This window comes from Pyrgilauda ruficollis, unplaced genomic scaffold (genome assembly GCF_017590135.1).
Source record: "Pyrgilauda ruficollis isolate IOZ18807 unplaced genomic scaffold, ASM1759013v1 scaffold81, whole genome shotgun sequence".
Classification (NCBI taxonomy): domain Eukaryota; kingdom Metazoa; phylum Chordata; class Aves; order Passeriformes; family Passeridae; genus Pyrgilauda; species Pyrgilauda ruficollis.
The window spans coordinates 1,681,612-1,701,127 of record NW_024530044.1 but is presented as its reverse complement, the minus strand read 5'-3'; the positions used below and the strand labels follow the sequence as shown (position 1 = coordinate 1,701,127).

At 41.7% G+C, this 19,516-nt stretch overlaps 1 protein-coding gene across 5 annotated transcripts in view; it reads right to left on the bottom strand.

The window, feature by feature from the left end:
• MYO1B (myosin IB) overlaps positions 1 to 19,516 on the bottom strand; it is a 106,605-nt gene that overhangs the window by 65,061 nt on the left and 22,028 nt on the right. For all 5 annotated transcript variants that reach the window (XM_041487614.1, XM_041487617.1, XM_041487615.1 and 2 more), the window contains exon 3: positions 13,096 to 13,211. In XM_041487614.1, the coding sequence (XP_041343548.1) occupies positions 13,096 to 13,211 (116 nt within the window). The remainder of the gene's footprint in view (positions 1 to 13,095; positions 13,212 to 19,516) is intronic.

Below are 19,516 nucleotides of genomic sequence, written 5' to 3'. Positions count from 1 at the left end.
GCCCATTGGATTTGTAAGAAGCAGTAATAATTTACACAAGGGAAGGGGAACAGGACAAAGCCACTCAATTTTCATGAGTAGAACACTTCAGTACACAGGCTAATATTAAGCCAGAGAGATTTATTTTCTGATAGACTAGGAATATAATATAACCTCTGATGCTCATATATACACTGCAGGTTTAGCAGAAGACTTGTCTCAGACCAATAATCTGAGGTCTGGACAAAAAGAAAAAAGTTCTTGCTGAAAATCTTGTCTTTCTGAGACTGAGGCAGATCTAAGGTGTGTTCAATGAACTTCAACTCCAAAACCTCCCTATAGAGAGGCTCAGACAATACTTCTTCCAAAATACTGTGCCTGCACAGCCTCCCAGCTCACCAAAACCTGGTCCTTTTCCCTCTCACAGGATGGAACACATTTCCACTCTAAGGGAGGCCTTATCAGTTTTGATCATTTCCTTTTATTGCAAGGAAAAAAAAAAAAAAAAAAAAGATTTCTTTAAACCAACAGTGATCTTTCCCCAGCACTGTACAGAAAAGCCAAAAATGCAGCTATTGATTTTCTGCCTGTTTCAACAACATCTAAGACATCTTGTTAGAGCTGCCATTAATGTGATGGAAAACAAGAAGTGCCTTTTACCAGGAGCCTGTGACCCAGCTGTTGCCTTATTTTCTTTCAACCAGTGCAAAACAGGATCTCTGCAGCTGAGGACGACCATGCCACTTGCCAATCCAGACTACAAAATAAAGTCTCCCTCTGAGTTTTAGCAAGCCTGACAAGCATGGCCACATCCCATCCCAGAGCTCAGTGCTGTCAGCTGGCAGTGAAACACACCCAGGAGAGCGTGGGGAGAGTGGCCTGGGCATGGCACCAACGCTGGGTCCTGCAAGGAATGCAGGGAGCAGCAGGCAGAACCCTGGTGCTGCAGATAACCAAGCCCACAGCCCATCCCCTGACCCCCTGACACATTTTCCGTGGAGCACCAGGCTGAGCTGGGCACTCCAGGGCACACCAAAGTGAGCTGACGTGGGCCAGTGCCAGCTGTGCCCACCACAAACACCTGCAGTGCACACAAACAGGGCTCGTGGCTTTGCCTAAAGAAGGGACCTAAAATAGCAAACTCCTGTTTGGAGCAGGTTCATGCCATTGAAGTGAAGACACACATAAATCGAGGTGGGGCTGGGAAGCAAGTATCTCCTTGCTTTCCAGCTTGGCTTGGATTCCCTTTTTGACTAGTCCCGTTTCCTTGAAATTACATCAGCCAGCTGGATGGCACACAACCGTCACCTCCTCACCCATTCTAACACTCTGTGGGTTCAGTCCAGCATGGACCAGTAGGTCCCAGTCCCACAGCACTAACCAGATGAGCCTGTCACCTCAAACACTCTCTGACCCAAACACCAGGCTGTGTTATCCAAGGCAGGCACCAGCTCCTACATGGTCACACAGGAGGACATGGACAGGCCTCCCACACACCTACCCCAAGTCAGTCTGCTGCCACCTGCACTGCAAAGGTTTCAAGTTTCTTGAGGGAAAAGGCATTTCTGTTCACAAAATCCATAATTTTATTGGGCTATAATATCTTTGAAGGGAAGTACAGGAAGTGTTTTCTATTGTTTCATCAAAAATCAGATTTAATTAGATGTTTATTTGCTAGGATGAATCAGCAATTGCATGCTTGATTTAATGACTGCCTAAACCAGCCAAGTCCTTACACTCTGTGTTCTTACTGCAAAAACAATTGGCTGAAGCTTCCTGGTAGCCATATTCTGCATCAGAAGCTGCAGGTTTTTCCCTGAACTGCCATCCCAAACACACTGGAAGAGCCTGCAGACACAAGAAGAGAAGCAGCTCCACAGCACAGCAGAAATGCTCATGGCAAGCTCCTCGTTTTTCTCCACAGACTTTCTGAAGCTTCCCAGTCCCTGAGGCTGGACTTGTAAAATTTGGGATTTATTCCACTTCCCTGGTTCAAATGGAGCAGCAAGGGGTCAGACAGCTGAAAAGAAAGGGAAGACAGGAGCAAACTGATTTGCCATGCCTGGCTTCTGTCAGAGTTTAACTAGAGGGCACAAAATTGTTTAAAATCCCAGTTCACTGTTTCATCTATGCAGAAGCAGATTTGAATTGCGTCTCTGAGCGTTTGCATATGTGTGGAAATGAAGGGCTGCTGGGACAGGGAGGAAAAAGGGAGCAGGAGAAAACAGTCATTCCCTTTCTGCATTGAAACATAGAGACTCTCAATATTTTTACAGAAAAATGAACTCGCTTCTGTACCTAATACAGAATGTGTCTGAAACACAGGGAAATTCACTTAGCAAACACACATGTTCAGTTCAGCTTTCACCAACCTTTACATAAATAAAATCTTTTTCTGCAGAGCAAGAAATGCCTTCATTGTGCTGCCACACCATGACAATAGCATGCTATCAGTAAACACCCCCCAAAAAACTGTAATTCATCTTGTCTTAGCTGACTACAAAGAATACACTTTCCATCAAAATGAAACAATGCAAACCAATTATTCCTCATTTTTAAAACACAGATAGTGGTTAAAAAGGGGTCCTTAAAATTATTCACAGCTATTTCCGAAATAACAAGACCACACTACAGGTTAAGTTGGATATTTAGAAGACAAGACTCCATAATCCTATTAGGGGAACAATCATCACAACTTTTTTAGTCCTATACAGACAGGAATATACAACCAATTGCTTTTCTCCTTTTTTTTTTTAATTTATAAATAGGATGTATTTTTGGGACTTACAGTGTGTTCCCAGACAGTGGCAGAGCATTGATTTGCTCTGTTCAAAAACTCCAGTGACTTCTTCATCTTGCAAATGAAACCACAATAGGGCTGTGCTGGTTGTGGGGGTTTCCTGAGGCACTGAAGGGCAGAGCGCTGCTCTTAGGGTTTCACATGTAAAAATGTTTAGCAAATACTGTTCCCTGTCTCTGCCTCAAAAAAACATTCTCTCCTGCTTAGCAAATAGAAAACCCTGCTTTTTCTCCTGCAACCCTAAGAAGCATCCTGAAGTGAGAAGGCAGAAATAAGTAATTTCCTCCTGATGCAGTGACAGCAGAGATACAGCAAGTCAAGTTTTGGAACCATGCAGGGTTTATTGATACCATGTGTTCATGCAGGGTCTTGTCTCACTGCAAATAATTTTATTGCAGAACTATCAGTGCTTTTCAAACAAATTTGTTCTACTTTGCTAACTCGAGAGAGAAAAATAAATTTATTCTTTTATTCTAAAGTAAAGAAACATGTTCCAGGAGGTGAGGTGCACAGTTTCACATACTCACTGCACAGAAAGGGACATGTTTTAAAAGGTCTCACTTCACAAAGAAATAATCCAGCACAATTATACTCCAGCATGCAGCACATACCTGAGAGCTACAACATCTCAAAAACCAGCAGAAAAAAATGCCAAGCATTCCACCAAATTCATATCCTGGTACTGGAGAAATACAATCAGAGAATCATAGGACTGGACTGAAAAGGACCTTAAAGATCATCTTGTTCCAACCTCTCTGCCATGGGCAGGGACACCTTTGCTACACCAGGTTGCTCCAAACTCCATCCAGCCTGGTCCTGAACATTTCCAGGGATGGGGCAGCCACAGCTTCTCTGGGCAACTGTTACAGTCTCTCCACAAAGAATTTCTCCCTGATATCCAAGCCAAACCTACTCTCAGCCTGAAGCCAGCTCCCCTTGAACTGTCAACCTCATGCTCTTGTCCAAAGTCCCTCTGTCCACCTTTGTTGTGGGCTCCCTTCAGAAAGGCTGTAATTATGTCACCCCAAAGCCTTCTCTTCTCCAGGCTGAACAATCCCCAATCTCTCAGCCTTTCCTCACAGGAGAGGTTTGATCATCCCTCTGATCATCTGGAGTCCCTCCAACAGGTCCCTGTCCTTCCTGTGCTGGGAGCAGCCCTGCAGGGGGTCTCACAGAGCAGGGCAGAGGGGCAGTAGGAGTATTCTCACATCCTCAGAGCTATTTGTAAGCCAAACTCAGCTGCCAATCACCAGATTTGAAATCCAGGCTCCGTAACAAAGGTTAGAATGCAGCTGCCCACACGTTTATCAGAGACAGCAGTAACAGAACTGCAAATAAAAGTAATTCACTTATCTGGAAAACATCTGAAAGGCAATGTCAACACTATGTAATTACATAGTTATGCTGCTACTCTGCTCAGAGGTGTTACTGAATCCTTTTTGATTTTGCAAGTAACTCTTAAGTTCTCTTAACAATCCAAGTAGTTTGTTAAGAAGGCTTACACAATTTAATTTCTGCCTCCCAGCTCTCTTTTCCAAATAAAGTCCCTGCCATGAGCCCCTGGGCAAAGTAGGCTCTGAAGCTTATCTGAGCTTCTGAGAGCTTGTTAGCTCAGGTACAACATTGAGCTAACGTGTCTATCTAGTCTATTAAATGCCATTTGCTCAAGTTTGTGAATGGGATTTGTGGACATGAATTATATTTCTACGAATGGTCAAAGCAAGAAATGAAAAGCCTCCTTCAGGCTGCTCAAACATGAGGCTCCAATTCAGCCCATGTGGACTATTTCCAGTAACAATTTACTGCATCTACGTCCTTGCTTGGAATGCTGATGCTCAAGGAGGATGTCAACTGCACATATTTGTTCTCATCCTCACTACATCCTCACTAAGAATCATCTTGGAGTAATTAAGACCAGTTGCAGCTTGAACTCCACAAGGTTTAGCAACTAAAAATAATTTCTGCAGTATGTAAAATGGAAGCTGTATGGAAGAAAAATGCAGATTCAAACTAATTTACTGAAATGACCACAATTAAACTGTCTTTGTAGTTCAGACCTTTGTTTGTAAACCCGAGTCCCAGCTCTGTTATCTTTTCAAAACATAACTACAAGATTATTCAGTGTGCTAGACTGTAAATATTAAGACTGTATTTCCTGATTCCTAACATGAAAACGTTTATCCTTAACCCAAACTACATTAACCATGCTGTACCCAGAGCTGAATAAAAGAGAGTCTTTTGCATAAAGGTGCTGGTAAAAAGAGATTGAATGGGAAATTATCTGCTGTTAACAGTGGTACTATATCTGAAATTTCAGTAGTGTTTCTTTAGGGCTTTAAACATCAACCTTGTTGATGCTGGATCGAAAATCACACCAAAGGCCCCTAGCAGAGCAGATGGGCATTTTCTAGTGGGCTCTAAATTGCTTAAAGGAAAAAAAAAAGAAGAAAAAAAGACAACCATTAAACACAATGAGACACTTCCAATGAAAGAACAACAGCTGTTCTTACTTGCAATTTGAAATCCCAGACCTTAAAGAGAGTACTAGGCTGCCAGTGCAGGAAAGGCATCATGAAAATTCTAGTCCATGTATATACAGTGCATAAAATGGGATTTGTCTCCTTTTTGACAGGGCCGCTACCTGTCCTCACTTTTCAGACTACATTTAAGAAAGGAAACACAGTAGTTTCTCCTTTTTAAGTACAACTCATTATTTTCAGTGTGCAAAAAGTCTCAAAATTCTAATGAAAGAAAAAAATGAAGCTATTGAACATTCTACTTCATGTGACAATGTCAATTAGCTTTAAAAAATCTCAATATTTTAGGACCTAAAAATATCAATGGCATAATATAAATTCTAGACAGAACAATCCAGTTCCAGGAAAATGACAGAAATGGGATCTGGCAAAAAAGTTACCATTAGTTTAGACTGCTGAAGCATTTACACACATCCCCAACATATATTCTGGCACTTTTTTTTTTTTTTTTGCTTTTTTTCTTTAATTATCTTCAGTCTAATAATTTAGCCAAGTTCCAAACTTTTCTATGCTTACAAATAAACACAGACTATAACAAACACACTCACATGCAAGGGGGATGGAAAAAGGAAGAGGGAGAGATTGTCAAAGATAACCAAAAACATTCGACTCTCCATCCCCAACATGACTGAAGTCAAATGTGAAGTATGTTGTGTACAGGAGTACGAGTAAATATTTGAAAACAGTTCTGAAAACAAAATTATTTTGTTAAGGCTCTAAGCCAGCAGTTAATTCATGAGGGATGCTCCAAGATTATTTTCCTTTGTAAACCATGACAACAATTATAGAGTTACAGAAGCATCTGGAACAGATCTCAAGTGTTTCCCTTAGAAACTCACAGTGTTTTAAAGGTACCCAAATTCTTGCATTCCTCTTCCTCAAGAAGCCCACTGGGCAAGTGAGGGCTGGCTAGGACCACACACAGCTCTCCAAAGGAGACACTGGTGGGTGAGCAGGCTCTCCTGGAGCCAGGTGGGTCCTGCCCAGAGAGGGGGCCTCTGGCAGTGGCACCTCAGGAGCTGGGCCTGACAGCACTGCCAGCTGCTGTGGCTGGGGACACTCAAAGGGTCTGTGAGCCAGCAGAACTGGTGCTTCTGAATGCTTTTGTCACAGCACAATACACTGCTGCAGCTTCTGAGAGACCGGGAGATGAGGGAGGGTGGGACCAGAGGCAGCCAGCACTCTCCATCTTCTGGGGTATTTTGGGAGGCAGTTTTGCCTTGATGCTTTTTATAATCCCCGAGGTCTCTATATATACTCCTTCCTAGGCTAGGAAGTGTTTAAATGCCACAAGAGCACAGAAATGCAGCCTGGCTCCAGGCAGGCTGTGTGCAAGCAGCCCTGCCAGCCCCAGCCCACCTGCACAAAGCTCTGCTGCTACACGGCATTGTCTGCTCCTGTCCTGGACATCCCGTGTCCTGGGCACCAACAGCACAATGACAGCACCAGGGCCAGGCAAAAAAGAATTTAAAGGGCCTTTTCAGTTCTTAATTTAGACTGAGCTACTTAGAGGGCCAACAGAAAGGCTTGTTCCACCAAACTTTGGAATCCAGTCTAAATGTCGCTCCAGAATATTCTGAAAATTGAAATAGAGCATGACATTCATATATATGCTGCTTTTTCAGGCTGTTTATACTTCTTGGGTGTTGGGTGCATTTCTGGAGCTTCCTTACAACCACACATCCGGCTATAAATCAGTTCCTGTATTATTCTGCATTACTAGAAAATTTCATGCAATCTAAAACCAGCAGCAAACAAGAAAATACTGTTTTTGTGAACAAGACTATATGCAATTTTGGAGCACTGGGGCGAGATAGCTGCAATATGTGCTATCCAAACCCACTAAAAGAGCCCTGCTCAAATTTCAGGAAAAGCTAAATTAGTTGTTGTATGTGGAAGAAACCCTGCTTTATACCCTAAGCCCTCAAACTGGCAAAATGCCTCTTCAGAGGTCATTCACTTCAGTATGGCCACATCACAACTGCCTTCCTCAAAACTCTTGTTTCCTCAGAAGGACTTCTGATGTCTCCAACCAAGTGCAAAATGTAGAAAACTGTGCATGCCATGATTGGTGTGAGAGAACACTGCAATAGAAGAGGCTCTTCTCAGGCATAAATCCTTCTGGCCCTTGAAGCAAGTGTGATGTCTCATCCCCTTTTCACCTCTATGCTTGAGGGACTTACATTCATGGGCACACCACGTCCAGCTCTGCCTCTCTACAGAGGTTAAGAGAATCCTAAGTCTCAGCCCTACCAAAAAAAGATTTCAAGGTTCTCTGTAGGACTCCACCCCCCTCTTCTTCTTTCAATTCACTGCAAGCATGGGTTTAACAACTAGGTACTCACAGTCTTCTCTAACTGCTATTTATGATTGCCACCAGTCACTGATGTTCCCTCCCTGCCCAGTGGTCAATTATGCCAACTAACCTCTGAAGTGAGCATCTTCCCTCAGCCATAGATCTCTCCTGAAAGCAGAATTCTGCTGAGCCACATGAACGAGTCCAAAGACCGAGTCTCTGGAGAAGTCAGGAATTATTAGGAATAAGAAAAATTGTCTGTAAAATCAGATACTGCAAGGTGAAGAAAACCATGGTGGGGTGGTTAAAAAAGAGAAAAAAAGAAAAAGAAAGAAAACAAAGATTAGGAAAGTACAAACTGAAATGGAAATGTTAAAATAAACATTCTGGGGCAATGAAGGACACTTAACTATGTCACAGGCTCTCATTCCACCATCACCTTCTTCCACAAAGACTGCTACTATGCATCTTACCACTCTGCTACCTATGGGTAAAAGCTTACTTTTACATACAGGTAAAAATTATCCTTCACAGCTGGAGCTTTATCACACCCTCCAGAAAAAAAAAAATGTTTTTTTACATCATAGAGGGTAAAGAGTTACTGAAACTTTGGTGTTCCTGAAGACATCCGATCCTTTAACACCAGCAAAAAAGAAAAAGAGCCAGAAGCAAAAATCTAACTTCAATATTCAGCATTTACATTGGCTCAAAAGTTGAAAAGGAAACAGCAAATTGTATCCATTGTCAGAGTAACTGCAGATATCCACAGGATAATGATTTATCCCAATAATTATCTACATGACAATAACTGAAATGAGGAACATTAATAAGTTCCTCATTACTGCCTTTTAACAGGTATCCCATTGGTATATTTGTGCTTGTATCCCATACTAAGGCAAGCTGGTTTTCTGGAGCTGCCTGTGTAAATTTAAGTCTAAATTTGAAAGCTTTACTTGTAAAACTATTCAGAAAACATCAGAAATGCTGATTTAAAAAAATCAATAACTAAAAAAAAATATACTGCAAATTGCCTACGTGGAATTCATTAAGTGTGTGATAAAAGCCACCTCTAGATTTCTAATGTCACCCTAAATACTTCAGTGCATAGCTAAGAAACATGCACGGGGACTGAACTCTTATTTGACTGTAGCTGGCCATTAGCAATACAGCTGCTACTTTTATTTTGTCCCTCAACTTAAAATGATCTGTAATTCTTTTAGAGCAAGCAGATAGGGCATCTCAGACCATAAAGGGGAGCAAAAAGCCAAGTGACACCTTCCCTGCCAGGGACAGAGAGCTGCTAGTAGCCAGGAGACATGGTTAAAAAGGGAAATTCAAGAAAGCACCTACTCTCCAACCCCTTAGTGCAAAACTGTTACTGGTAGGGAAGTGATACACATGATGGTTACAAATATGTGGGATGATAATCTATTTGATTTCCCATTGCATTCACTTCAAAGATGCCAGCAGCTGCCATTGTCACCAGTGAAAATCAATGTAAAATAGCAAGATAGCTTGGTTTGCTCTCATGACTAGCTCAGCCACAAGGTAAGCAAAGGAGCAATTACATCAACTGAAAGAGCAGAACAGAAGTGTAAGAGCTGCACAAATCAAGAAGCAAACTGTTTGAACACTGAAATGTCATACTCTGCCCTGCCAAGCCAGAGACAAGTTTGATCCTGCCTTGAAGATAAAGACAAAACCAGCAAGATTAACAACATTAAAACAAAAACAACAAGCCAGCAATTAAAGAGCTTGGTAAACTTCCTATTACACCTATGCAAATAGCCACAGACTATGAAATCAAGCATTCCAGGAGACCTAGAAAAATAACACTTTTATTACACGGTGCCACAACAACAGTAGCACAGTAATGCATTCAGGAAGGAATGAACTATTAAAATAAAAATCTCTTGGATCAAATTTTATCAGCTATGATGCTATCCAAAATCACCTGACCAGAAACTTTCCCTCAGCAATTCAGTTTGGCAGCCCATTCAAAGTGTGACTGCGGCCCTACTCTAGTTTCCAGAGATTATTTAAAAAAAAAAAAAAAAAAAAAAAAAAAAAAAAAAAACCAGAAAAACAAACCCTGTCCAAGCCCTGCAATTAAGTGTTAACTGGCGTCACTGAAAGCATCAGTCACTCTCACAGACGCTCTTGAGGAAACAGAACAGAGGACGAGGTGTTCCCTCCCTCCTCTTTCAGATTAGGGCTAAGAAAACACCTGAACAGATTTTTCACCCCCTAAAGTGTGTTTCCTGCAGCGACCATACACGGCAGGAAATCCACAGGTATGGATTTCCTTCCTGTCATTATAAACTTCTGTCTCTTTTTCCTGCTGTTTCCCTGTGCTGATCAAGCCTGCTCTTTACCTGGGACAGCTAACATTCCCAAGCATACCCTTCCTTACCCATCACCCCAAGGCACACAGAAGTTGTTCCAGCCTAGACACAAGCTCACACAAAACTCCTGGAAAATCAATAAAACATTATTTTGGTTCTCCAGGAGCTTCCATACAGAGCTGTCCCTGTGGGAACATCCCATGGCAAATTGCTCTAGAGATGCTGACACTTAAATCCTGGGCTTCCCAAACCTGAATGTTCTCTCCAAAACTGCAGACACTGGAGAATTTGAGCTGCTATACCAACGGGAGATGGAAGAGTTTTGATGCCACACTGACCTGGTTTCTATAGCAATCTCTAACCAAACCACTGCTAGAAATTTAGTTTTAATTAATTGCTTGCATTTTTATACCTAGCACTAGTACAAAAGTTACATTATTTGTACAAAAGAGAAGTTGAAATAAGAGACACACTATAATTCTATTTCTAGACACACTTTCTAGGTTGGACGAAATTGTTTGCTTCTAAACAGTCAAGAATTTTACTTTGCTCAGGATCACACAACAGAAGCCAAAAGTCTTTCCCAGTGGTCTTACCCACAATCAATTCTTCTGAAGAGTCCATGGCTCAACAGATTTACACATCAAAGAAAACTAAGTATGTAATTTCCACAAATCAATGGGGCTTTTTTACCCCCGTGGCAGAACAAACACCACAAATTTGCAATTTGTCTCGTGGCATCTCCTCATTAAAGTTCCTGAGCAGCTAAAAAAGAACCACCTTGAAGATTGCAAGGTCCCTGCGGAAGTGCAACAACCTCCCTAGACATGCCTGAACCCTGCTTTTGGCAGTGTGCTACTGCTGCCAGAGCAGTCAACCCTAGAATTAGCTGCAAGCTCCAAGGATGGGATGATGCCAGCTCCATCCCAACGTCTGTCAGTCCTCAGTCTGTCCTGACTGAGGGTAGGCAAGCATAGTGATTAGCCCAGGCCTGGCTCCAAGCCACCCTGCAAGCTCCACTCATGATCTATTAACCAGCATCCAGCCAGCTCCACGTTTGCAGAGTGGACAACTGGACTGGCCCAAATCCTTAGGTACTGCACGAGGCACTCCACACTAAAGGGGATGAAAAGTGGTTTAGGCTTGCCAGAGATGCCTACATAGCACTTATTTTATACACCTACAATACTGCCCAAATATCTCTTGAAGATGGTGAGAAGGTTACCAATTTTAGCAGAGCCAAAAGTGACTCTCCTGATTTTGCAGCTCCCATAAGCATCTAGAGACAGGAGGGAAGGGAAGCAAGGTCACCACAAAGTAAGATCATCTTATATTTCTGCAGTTAGGAAATTATGTAATAGAAACCATAACAAAGATTATTTCCTAATCCTTTATTTTTAAAGATATTTTGTCCACTTAGCAGGTGTCAGAAGACAAAACTCTCACACAGAAGCAATATAAAATAAAGAAAATTTGTGAAGAGAATGTATCTGTCCAAAACAAATTAGGCTTACACTTTTCTTGACTAGGGACTCTATCCAAACTTGCAAGGAAAAATCTATTACTATCACGCAATTGAGATCTCATTACAAAAATTACAAGTCAATATTTTCTCACTTCAGTCTCCTGCTCTTAAAGTAGATTTCTAGTGTTTGGGCTCCAGAAGTCCTTGCTGTGAGGTGGGAACCTGACCATACAATTATTGTCATTAGTGATGAATGATGTTTATGAAATACTTTTCTACCAAGTTCAGACTCTCATAATACACACAAGAATGACTCTTGACCATTTCTGTTCTGAAAAACCATCTCTCAAGAGAGACAGAAAAATGTGGAGATCAATATATTACTATGTACTTGATTCAAGGTGTAACCAAGTACATACACTGACTTTCAGAATGTTAGACAAACTTTAATTCACAGGTTTTATTTTTAAAATACTCCATCATTTGACAGCAAATTTCATGCAGGTGAACAAAATTAGCAGAGAAGAAAGTTCTTTTAGCAAGGAACTGTGTCAATTTAGCAAGCAATTGGGCTAAACAAAACAGCAAAGAAGAAAACCTGAATTTAGCCAGAGTTCAGAACCAAGAGGTCCAAGAACTACCAGAAGCCTATTTGATCTGATTATTGGGCTGTTTGCATTTCAGACTATGCTTCGGGGAGAGTGACAGATGAACAGTTAAGGCAAAAAATTAATCAGTTAACTAAATAATTTCCAGGACACTTTGTACACATAATTTTCATTTAACCTAAAAGTTAACACTGAAGGAAGATGCATAAATGTATGGCCCTGTTTAGACACTTATCTGACCGCTGATTGACCAAGTCAGTCTCCTGAATTTGTGGCTGAAGAGTCAGGTGCAACCTTACAACCAGCTGGAAACAGTTCTCCTTCCCAGTGTCACACTGAGGGGAGGAACAGCTGGCTCCAGCCTCACCTCTAAAACTGGCAAGTCAAAATGATTACTGCAATATGCAGACCTTGAAGACCACATACCTTTACTGTCAGCCACACCACAAGGTGCAAACAGCACCTTGCCCTATTATTCATCCTAATTTCAGTCTTAAAAGTTAGCATTATACATTTAGGGTACTCTGGCTGTCCTCTGTGAATGAGCTCATTTCCAGCCAGCACAGAGAAGATCAAGCTTTAATTTTCCCACAGTTACCATTCAGACATATCCAACACGTTTCTGCATTCATCATGAGAGGGCTTTTTTTTTTTTCTGCATTGCACAAAGATAAATTAGGAGTTTCAAATATCAAAAGTAACACTATATGATTCAAACATATTTAACACCTCAAGACTTCCAGGAGGCATCTGGACTTAGAAAGAAACAGATTTCCTTGAAAACAGACTGCTTACTTCCCAGTGCTGTAATACTGGCTACTGCTAACAGTTAGGGAGGAATGTTCTAAAATGCACATCTCAGGGCCTAAGTGCATGAAAGAAAAAGAGTAACTCATTTTAACTTGGCTGTAAAATATGGCTGAGCTAATAAAAAATCATTTTGGGGGAGTGGTGGTGTGATTTTCATTTTGGTTGCTTTAATCAACAGATCTTTTGAGGAGAGAGACAGCTGGTACCATCTGTTCCCGGACAGAATGAAAACTAAAATTTCTTTGCTGTACTTACATGTGAGGACTGAGTTCATAAAAGTTTCGGTTTCTGTATTCTTCCACTTTCTCTGGAGTATAAATGGGTAGAGATCTGTAGGGATTTATTGATATCACCACGCTGCCAATGTATGTCTGTTGAAGGAAAAGAGAAAATTATTGCAGGGTTGGGGGGTTTTTTAACATACTTTTGCTGCTTATATATTACTTGCCCATTTAATATTTTTGTGGGAACAAACAAAAAAAAGGCCTAATTGTAGCAATTAATATGTTTGTACTTTGCAAAACACCTTTTAGATACTCTCTGTTGGGTACCAGGTAGCTGTTTCTGCATAACTGAAAACCTCTTATGAACATTTTCTAAAAGAAAGCCCAATGGTACTATATTTCTGTGACTAATTCAGCTGGGGGAGGGAAAGGCAGAAGGACACAGATGTTCATGAAGAACTGACTCCATCTGCATGGCAAAAGTCACACGAGCTTTGCTTCAGCCCTTGGCCGCTCACAGCAATCCCCAAAAGGCAAGGCTGGCGTTGGACTGTGCTCCTCTTCCCAAGGAGGAACTTCATGTCACCTTGTCAAAGCCTCAGGCACAGAAGAAACCTGAAGGGGAACAGCCTTGGACAGGTTGCTGTCAAAGGAAAGATTTACTGTCAGGGTTCAAGCCAGACAAAGTCCTGCCATGGTTCCTCAGCAGATAGGACGTGCAATTTTTATTTCCAGATTCTAAACATACTCACCACCACCCTTGGGGAGCAAAGGGAGAAATGGGTTGTTTCACTCTGTTAGATCCCATGCACAGCTGGCCTCAAGGAAGACCAATTCTGTACACCATTAACTTGAATCCTTAAGCTTACTGTCAGATATCCCACAGCTCCAAGGGCTGCAATCAAACACACTGAGTGGCAAAAAATGCCAAAACCCCATTCCATCCTGCCTGAAGAGACTGACCAAAGACTAATAAAAACCCCAAGTGTTTGGTATCTCTGTCCACAACTGTGAAACAAATAAATAACACCTCATGAAACATGGTTTTCCAGTAACCAGTGCTCCCTGGGAGATGTATCTGCTCTCATAAAAGCCACAGGTTCCCATTACTTGGATTACATTTGCAGTAACTATAGAAGAAAAAAAAAAAAAAAACTATATTTTTTTAAATGCGTTATGATTCTAAAGGGCTTTTGCTCAGCACCTGACAATCAGTACTTGGATTTTTCCCCACAACATTTCTCAGAAAAAAGACTGTAATTTGCACTTTGAAATGGGAGGAGAAGCATGAGGAGCTTGAGCGACTGACCAGCATGTTCAGTAGAGCACCAAATTATGGCCAGAGCTGAAATAACAAATGAAAAATATTAATTGTTGCAACCCTTCCAGATCTAACTTCCATGCCTAAAGCAATTTCCGGCTAAATGCTACTAAATCTGGTCCTAAGCAGAAAGCAAGGAGAAGAATATTTCCCATTTTCCATTGCACACATATGCACGGCAAGCTGTGAGCTCACATGGCATCTTCTGTCCCAAACTGAGTAGAATAAACCAGACTGCAGTGATAAAATGAGTGGCATGAGGCCTCCAGAGACTCTCACAGCTCATCCCTGTAGTGTTTCGTACTCCTGAGATGGATCAGAAGCAGCCAAAAAGTTAAGAGTTTTTCTTCTTTTGAGCACACACCACAGTGTGTGCTTATGTAAATGTTCTTCAAATAAAGAAAAAATTGTTCTAGTTTTGTGGTCATCCTCCCCCTACTGAGGAAATAATTTTCCAACTACGTCTAATCTCTTTGGCTGAACAAGATGGAAATGCTAAAATTGCCTTTCTACAGTGTTTACTTGCTCTCTCTCAACACACGTGGCCTTGGCAATTTGGAAGTCTACAGATTCCTGACAAGACTAACAGATGCCCAAGAGCAAGAAGCTTTCTAGTCTTCCCAAGTGCACAGATAGCCCAGTTAGGACTCTTCTCTGATAAAACAATAATAAATTGTTTCCTCCTAAATCTTAAGAATTTGTGAGCTCAGCCTGTTGTGAAACCAGTGTTGTAAAGTATCAGCAGAAAAGAGATGAAGGCCAAATCTCGAACATTATATTTTGAAACAGGAACTCTTTGGAACACAAAGACTTGTCCCTGTTCTGCTATCATAATAGCATACAATTTAATTGCTAAGTTCCTTGAAGTACCCTGGGACTTCAAGATAAAGAAAGATTACTCAAAGTGAAAACCTTGATTTTTTATTTTGAATACAGGCATTTAAATGAGATTTATTTAGAACCATGTCTTCATAGCTAAGTGCTGCTTAGACAATGTATTTTGGGAATTCAAGTCAGCCCTTTACTGCCAGATACGAACAAATACGGGCCATTTCCTAAAATACTAATATTTCAAAAGGTCAAATGGCTATATTGAAACAAAGACATACTCCAATCCATTTTAAACACCAAGCCGAAGTGTGCCAAGAAGTCATTGGGTTTGTTGCAAAGCTGCTTACAAGAACTAATACATTTCCTCTTCTGAAAATGCCAATCTCTCAAAGCTGATGCCTAATAGCTACTTGCTACTGGTGGTCTGTGAGATTCCACATAACAGGGATAAGCAGATCCGGAAAATAGCTTTCCCACATAACATCTGTCTTCCCACCAGAACTCTATTATAAACAAACAAAATAAATGGCTTAAATCCTTGAGCGAGCGACAGGCACAGAAACATTCCAGCGCTGAAAGCAGAACGCCCAAGAGTAGTGGGAGACCATACCACAGCACCCCAGGGACGACAGAGATTCTTGAATTTCCCTGCTTAAGGACAAAAATGAAAGAAGAGTGGTCTCATGATGATGGATGCACAGAACACAGTCAGGAGATTTGATTTCTTTCTCGGTTTGACATGGTATCCTCATGCAAGTTTGGATGAGATCTGCTGTCTCCTGAAGTTTTGCTAACTAGACTCCTGATAATACTCCTTCCTCCCAATTTCTACTTTATTGCAACTCACAGAGGTGAATTCTGTGTTTGCTCAGAACACAAATCAAAAGGATCCTCACTCAGTGCATCTCTCATGTGGCATGGCAACACTGCTTCACAACAGAGCATTCAAATTTCTGTCAGCTTAAATGACAATACACTCTGCATTCTCCACCAAAACAACACATACAACTCATTCCTGTTCAGATAAGGGGTTAACACCTCAAGCAGGAAGAAAATTCCAAATTCCAATTCAACTGGAAAAGCTGTTAATGTTTGTTACACATCACTTCTAAATACTGGTCCAGATGCAATGACCAAGACTCTGATGTCCCACTTTCTCCCCCTAGGACTGGAGGCCAATGCAACCACTTGGGGCAAGATATTAGTGCTACTTCAAGTTTACAGGGACCATGCAAGGCCTTCTGAGTCTTTCTCCCCCAAGCAGACTGGCTTAAAAAAAAGCCTCAAATAGCAAGATGACAACAAGGCTCTTGCTGTTGTAAGAAATGTACAGGCAGCAGCCTCTTCCCAGCCAAGGGCTAGGGAAAGTTATTGCTATAAACTGGACATTTCCAGCTAAGAGGCTGCAGAAACCTTTCAGTGAGCCCAGTGAAAGGTCCCCAAACACCTCTGCTGCCAGGGTGCACAGTGAAATCTGACACACAGGACAGAGGCAGTGCAGGCCAACCCAAGAAGGGCATCCTTTAGAAGAGCACTAGTACAACTAACGGGAGAATATTTCACACCCTGGGATATTAATATATTGATAAGGCTGTTTTTCCTCCTGTCAGAGTTAGACTGGCAATGCCCCAAGGGCCAGAAGAGAGGCAATTGCATCTGCAGAAGCCAGGAAACACTACTGATACCAGTTGAGGCAGGAGCACAGAAGGTGTCCAGCTGGGGCTGTCGTAAAAGCCTACTCTGTATCCTTAAAAGCTTTTCTGGATCTGTGGCAATCTCTGCAAAGCAACCTTCTGCAGAGGTTAAAATCATTAAACATCTACACAGATTTGTTGCAAGCCTTTTGGAATTGTAGCCTACATCCTTTTTGTCAGCTCTGCTAAAAACAAACCCTCTGCTTCTTATCTCTTGCAGCCTGTAACAGGCCAGAGAAATTGCTGCTGCACACAAGTCAATCCTGCTGTAAAATGCAAGTGCAAATGTACCTGGCAAGTGCACTAATTCCCACCAAGTCTCTCTATTTATTTAATTTGTTCAACTTTGGAGTACAGAAATAGAAAACAAAGAAATTTTAGTAAAATAAGATTGCTAGTTCGGATTCTTCCATTTATGCAGGGCAATTTTAATACTCCAGATATCTATAATGCACATTCCTATAGTAATGGCTATGCTCAAATCATTATTTGGTTCCTGGATCTTTGAAGAGTTTCAGATCATGCCACCAAAACAATTCACTGAAATGGGAGACAAAGTAGGATCAAAGAAAAGTGTGACTAGGTTTCATTGGAATTAATACAAAACCAAGGCTTGCCCAGCACTGTTCTCATTGTGGTTGGGGAGGGCTGTGTTTTGGTTTTCTCGGGTTTTTCTCATGTGACACATGAAAATTATCTTTCTAATATAATACTCATTTTCCTTTGTATTTGCCTGACCCACTGCAGTCCTGGATCTTGCCAACTCATAAGCACGTGTGCCACTGCATGTTCAGAACAGCTGAGGCCAAGGAGATGGTAGAGGAAGCCTGTACTTACATGTTCTAAGTGTTTTGAGCTGTCTCAATCTCAAACAGAGCCAGGCAAATTTAAAACTACAACTTTACTCTATAATGAAGTTTCCCATTTTAATAAGTGTTACCAGCTAGATCAGTACTGTATTAAAGTATCACCTATTATTGGAACAATCATGTTGTGAGCTCAAATTTGTTTTACATTGTGGTTGGTCATAACAAAAGCACAAAGTTGCAAGAGACAATGTTTGAAAAGAGTAAGGAAGAGAGCAACATCAAGACTAAAAGCAAAACCACCTGAGCCCATTGCTGTTTCTGGGGCTTTGATTTACTCCGTTCCTGTGTATGGCAATGGAGGTGTTCGTATTGCTTGGTGGAGAGGGATGGGCAGGGTACTTGAAAAAGACAAACAAACAAACAGATGTGGATTTCATCCCGTAACACTCCAGGGTTTGCCGGCACCGTTCCACAGCAGCACATACAAAATAAACTCCACCTGTGATCCAAGCTGAGCAGCTGCACTTCAGGTTGAGGCAATGCTGGGCTAGCACTGCTTGTGCTTCAGTGAACTGGGAGCTTGAGCAGAGAGATCTATCACTGGATTTCTGAACAAACACAGACCATTCTCCATGATGATGAAAACCCTCTGGCTCAAGGCCACCTTCCCAGAAACAGCATTTTAGCCCCAGAAATATAGTGGACAAAGTCTGTATGTTGTAATAGAAAAAAACCCCAATCCTGGTAAATTACTCTATGTGCTTAATGCAGTTATTAACCAGGACAAGCAGCCTTGTAAAACCCGCATGGGACAGTAAAGGCTGTAGAAAAACCTACCCAGAAGAGCAGTGGATGAGGTCCTTAAGGGATGAGAAGGGAAAAACAGTCAAGGAAAATAAGCAAGTGAGGAGACAAAATAATAGTCTGTACAAAGTACATTAATGGCTGATATAATGAGCTGATATAATGACTGAAGAAACACAGCTCAAAGAGGTCACACAAAGGCAGAAGCCTACATTTGCATCCCAGAGCAAACAATGACAACCTAAGTCAAAGAGGATAACCACACTACTAAAACGTTCTTCATTATGGGCTTGATCCTGCGAGCCACTGTGCAAGCAGCAGCAGCCTGGACACGCTGTGGGCAGCCAGCACTGGCCATGATCAAGCCCTTAACTGCACTGCAAGCTGTTTGAGATCCAAGCCCTGAAGTAAGAGATCATTTGCCAGGGAAAGACACCCACACTGCAAGTCGGAGCGAGTACGCGAAGTGGATGCATGAGCGCAGATGATCGGGTTTCTCTTCGGAGATTCTTGAGGGCACAGAAATCTCTGCCCTGCTCAGTGAACATTGCTGCTAACCTCAATATCATCATGACAGACTCCAGTGCCGTTATTAATGAGGAGACTAATCCTCTCTGCTGGTCTCCTCTCTGGCTACATTGAGATGATTTATACAGAGTCCCTACACAGGATACGAATACAGGCAAAATCTGAAAATAAGCAATGAAGAAGTCAACTCAAAGGTGACATAAGGAATCTTCAAGACAGTGTTTAAACACCTCCAAATCAGTGCTTGCCCACTTTTCAAAAGAGAAAAGACTTGTTTTCACAAGCAAACAGTAGATGGAGATTGGATATGTCCGTGCCAAGAAACCACTGGTGAAAACATTAGTGAGAGCATTCATTCCAAAATGTTCCATTATTTCTGTATGAATGAAAGGTGGGGGAGAGAAGGGGAACTTTCTGCCCTGTTGCAGCCAAGGCTATCCTCTGCTCTTCAGGGTCAAAGTCATG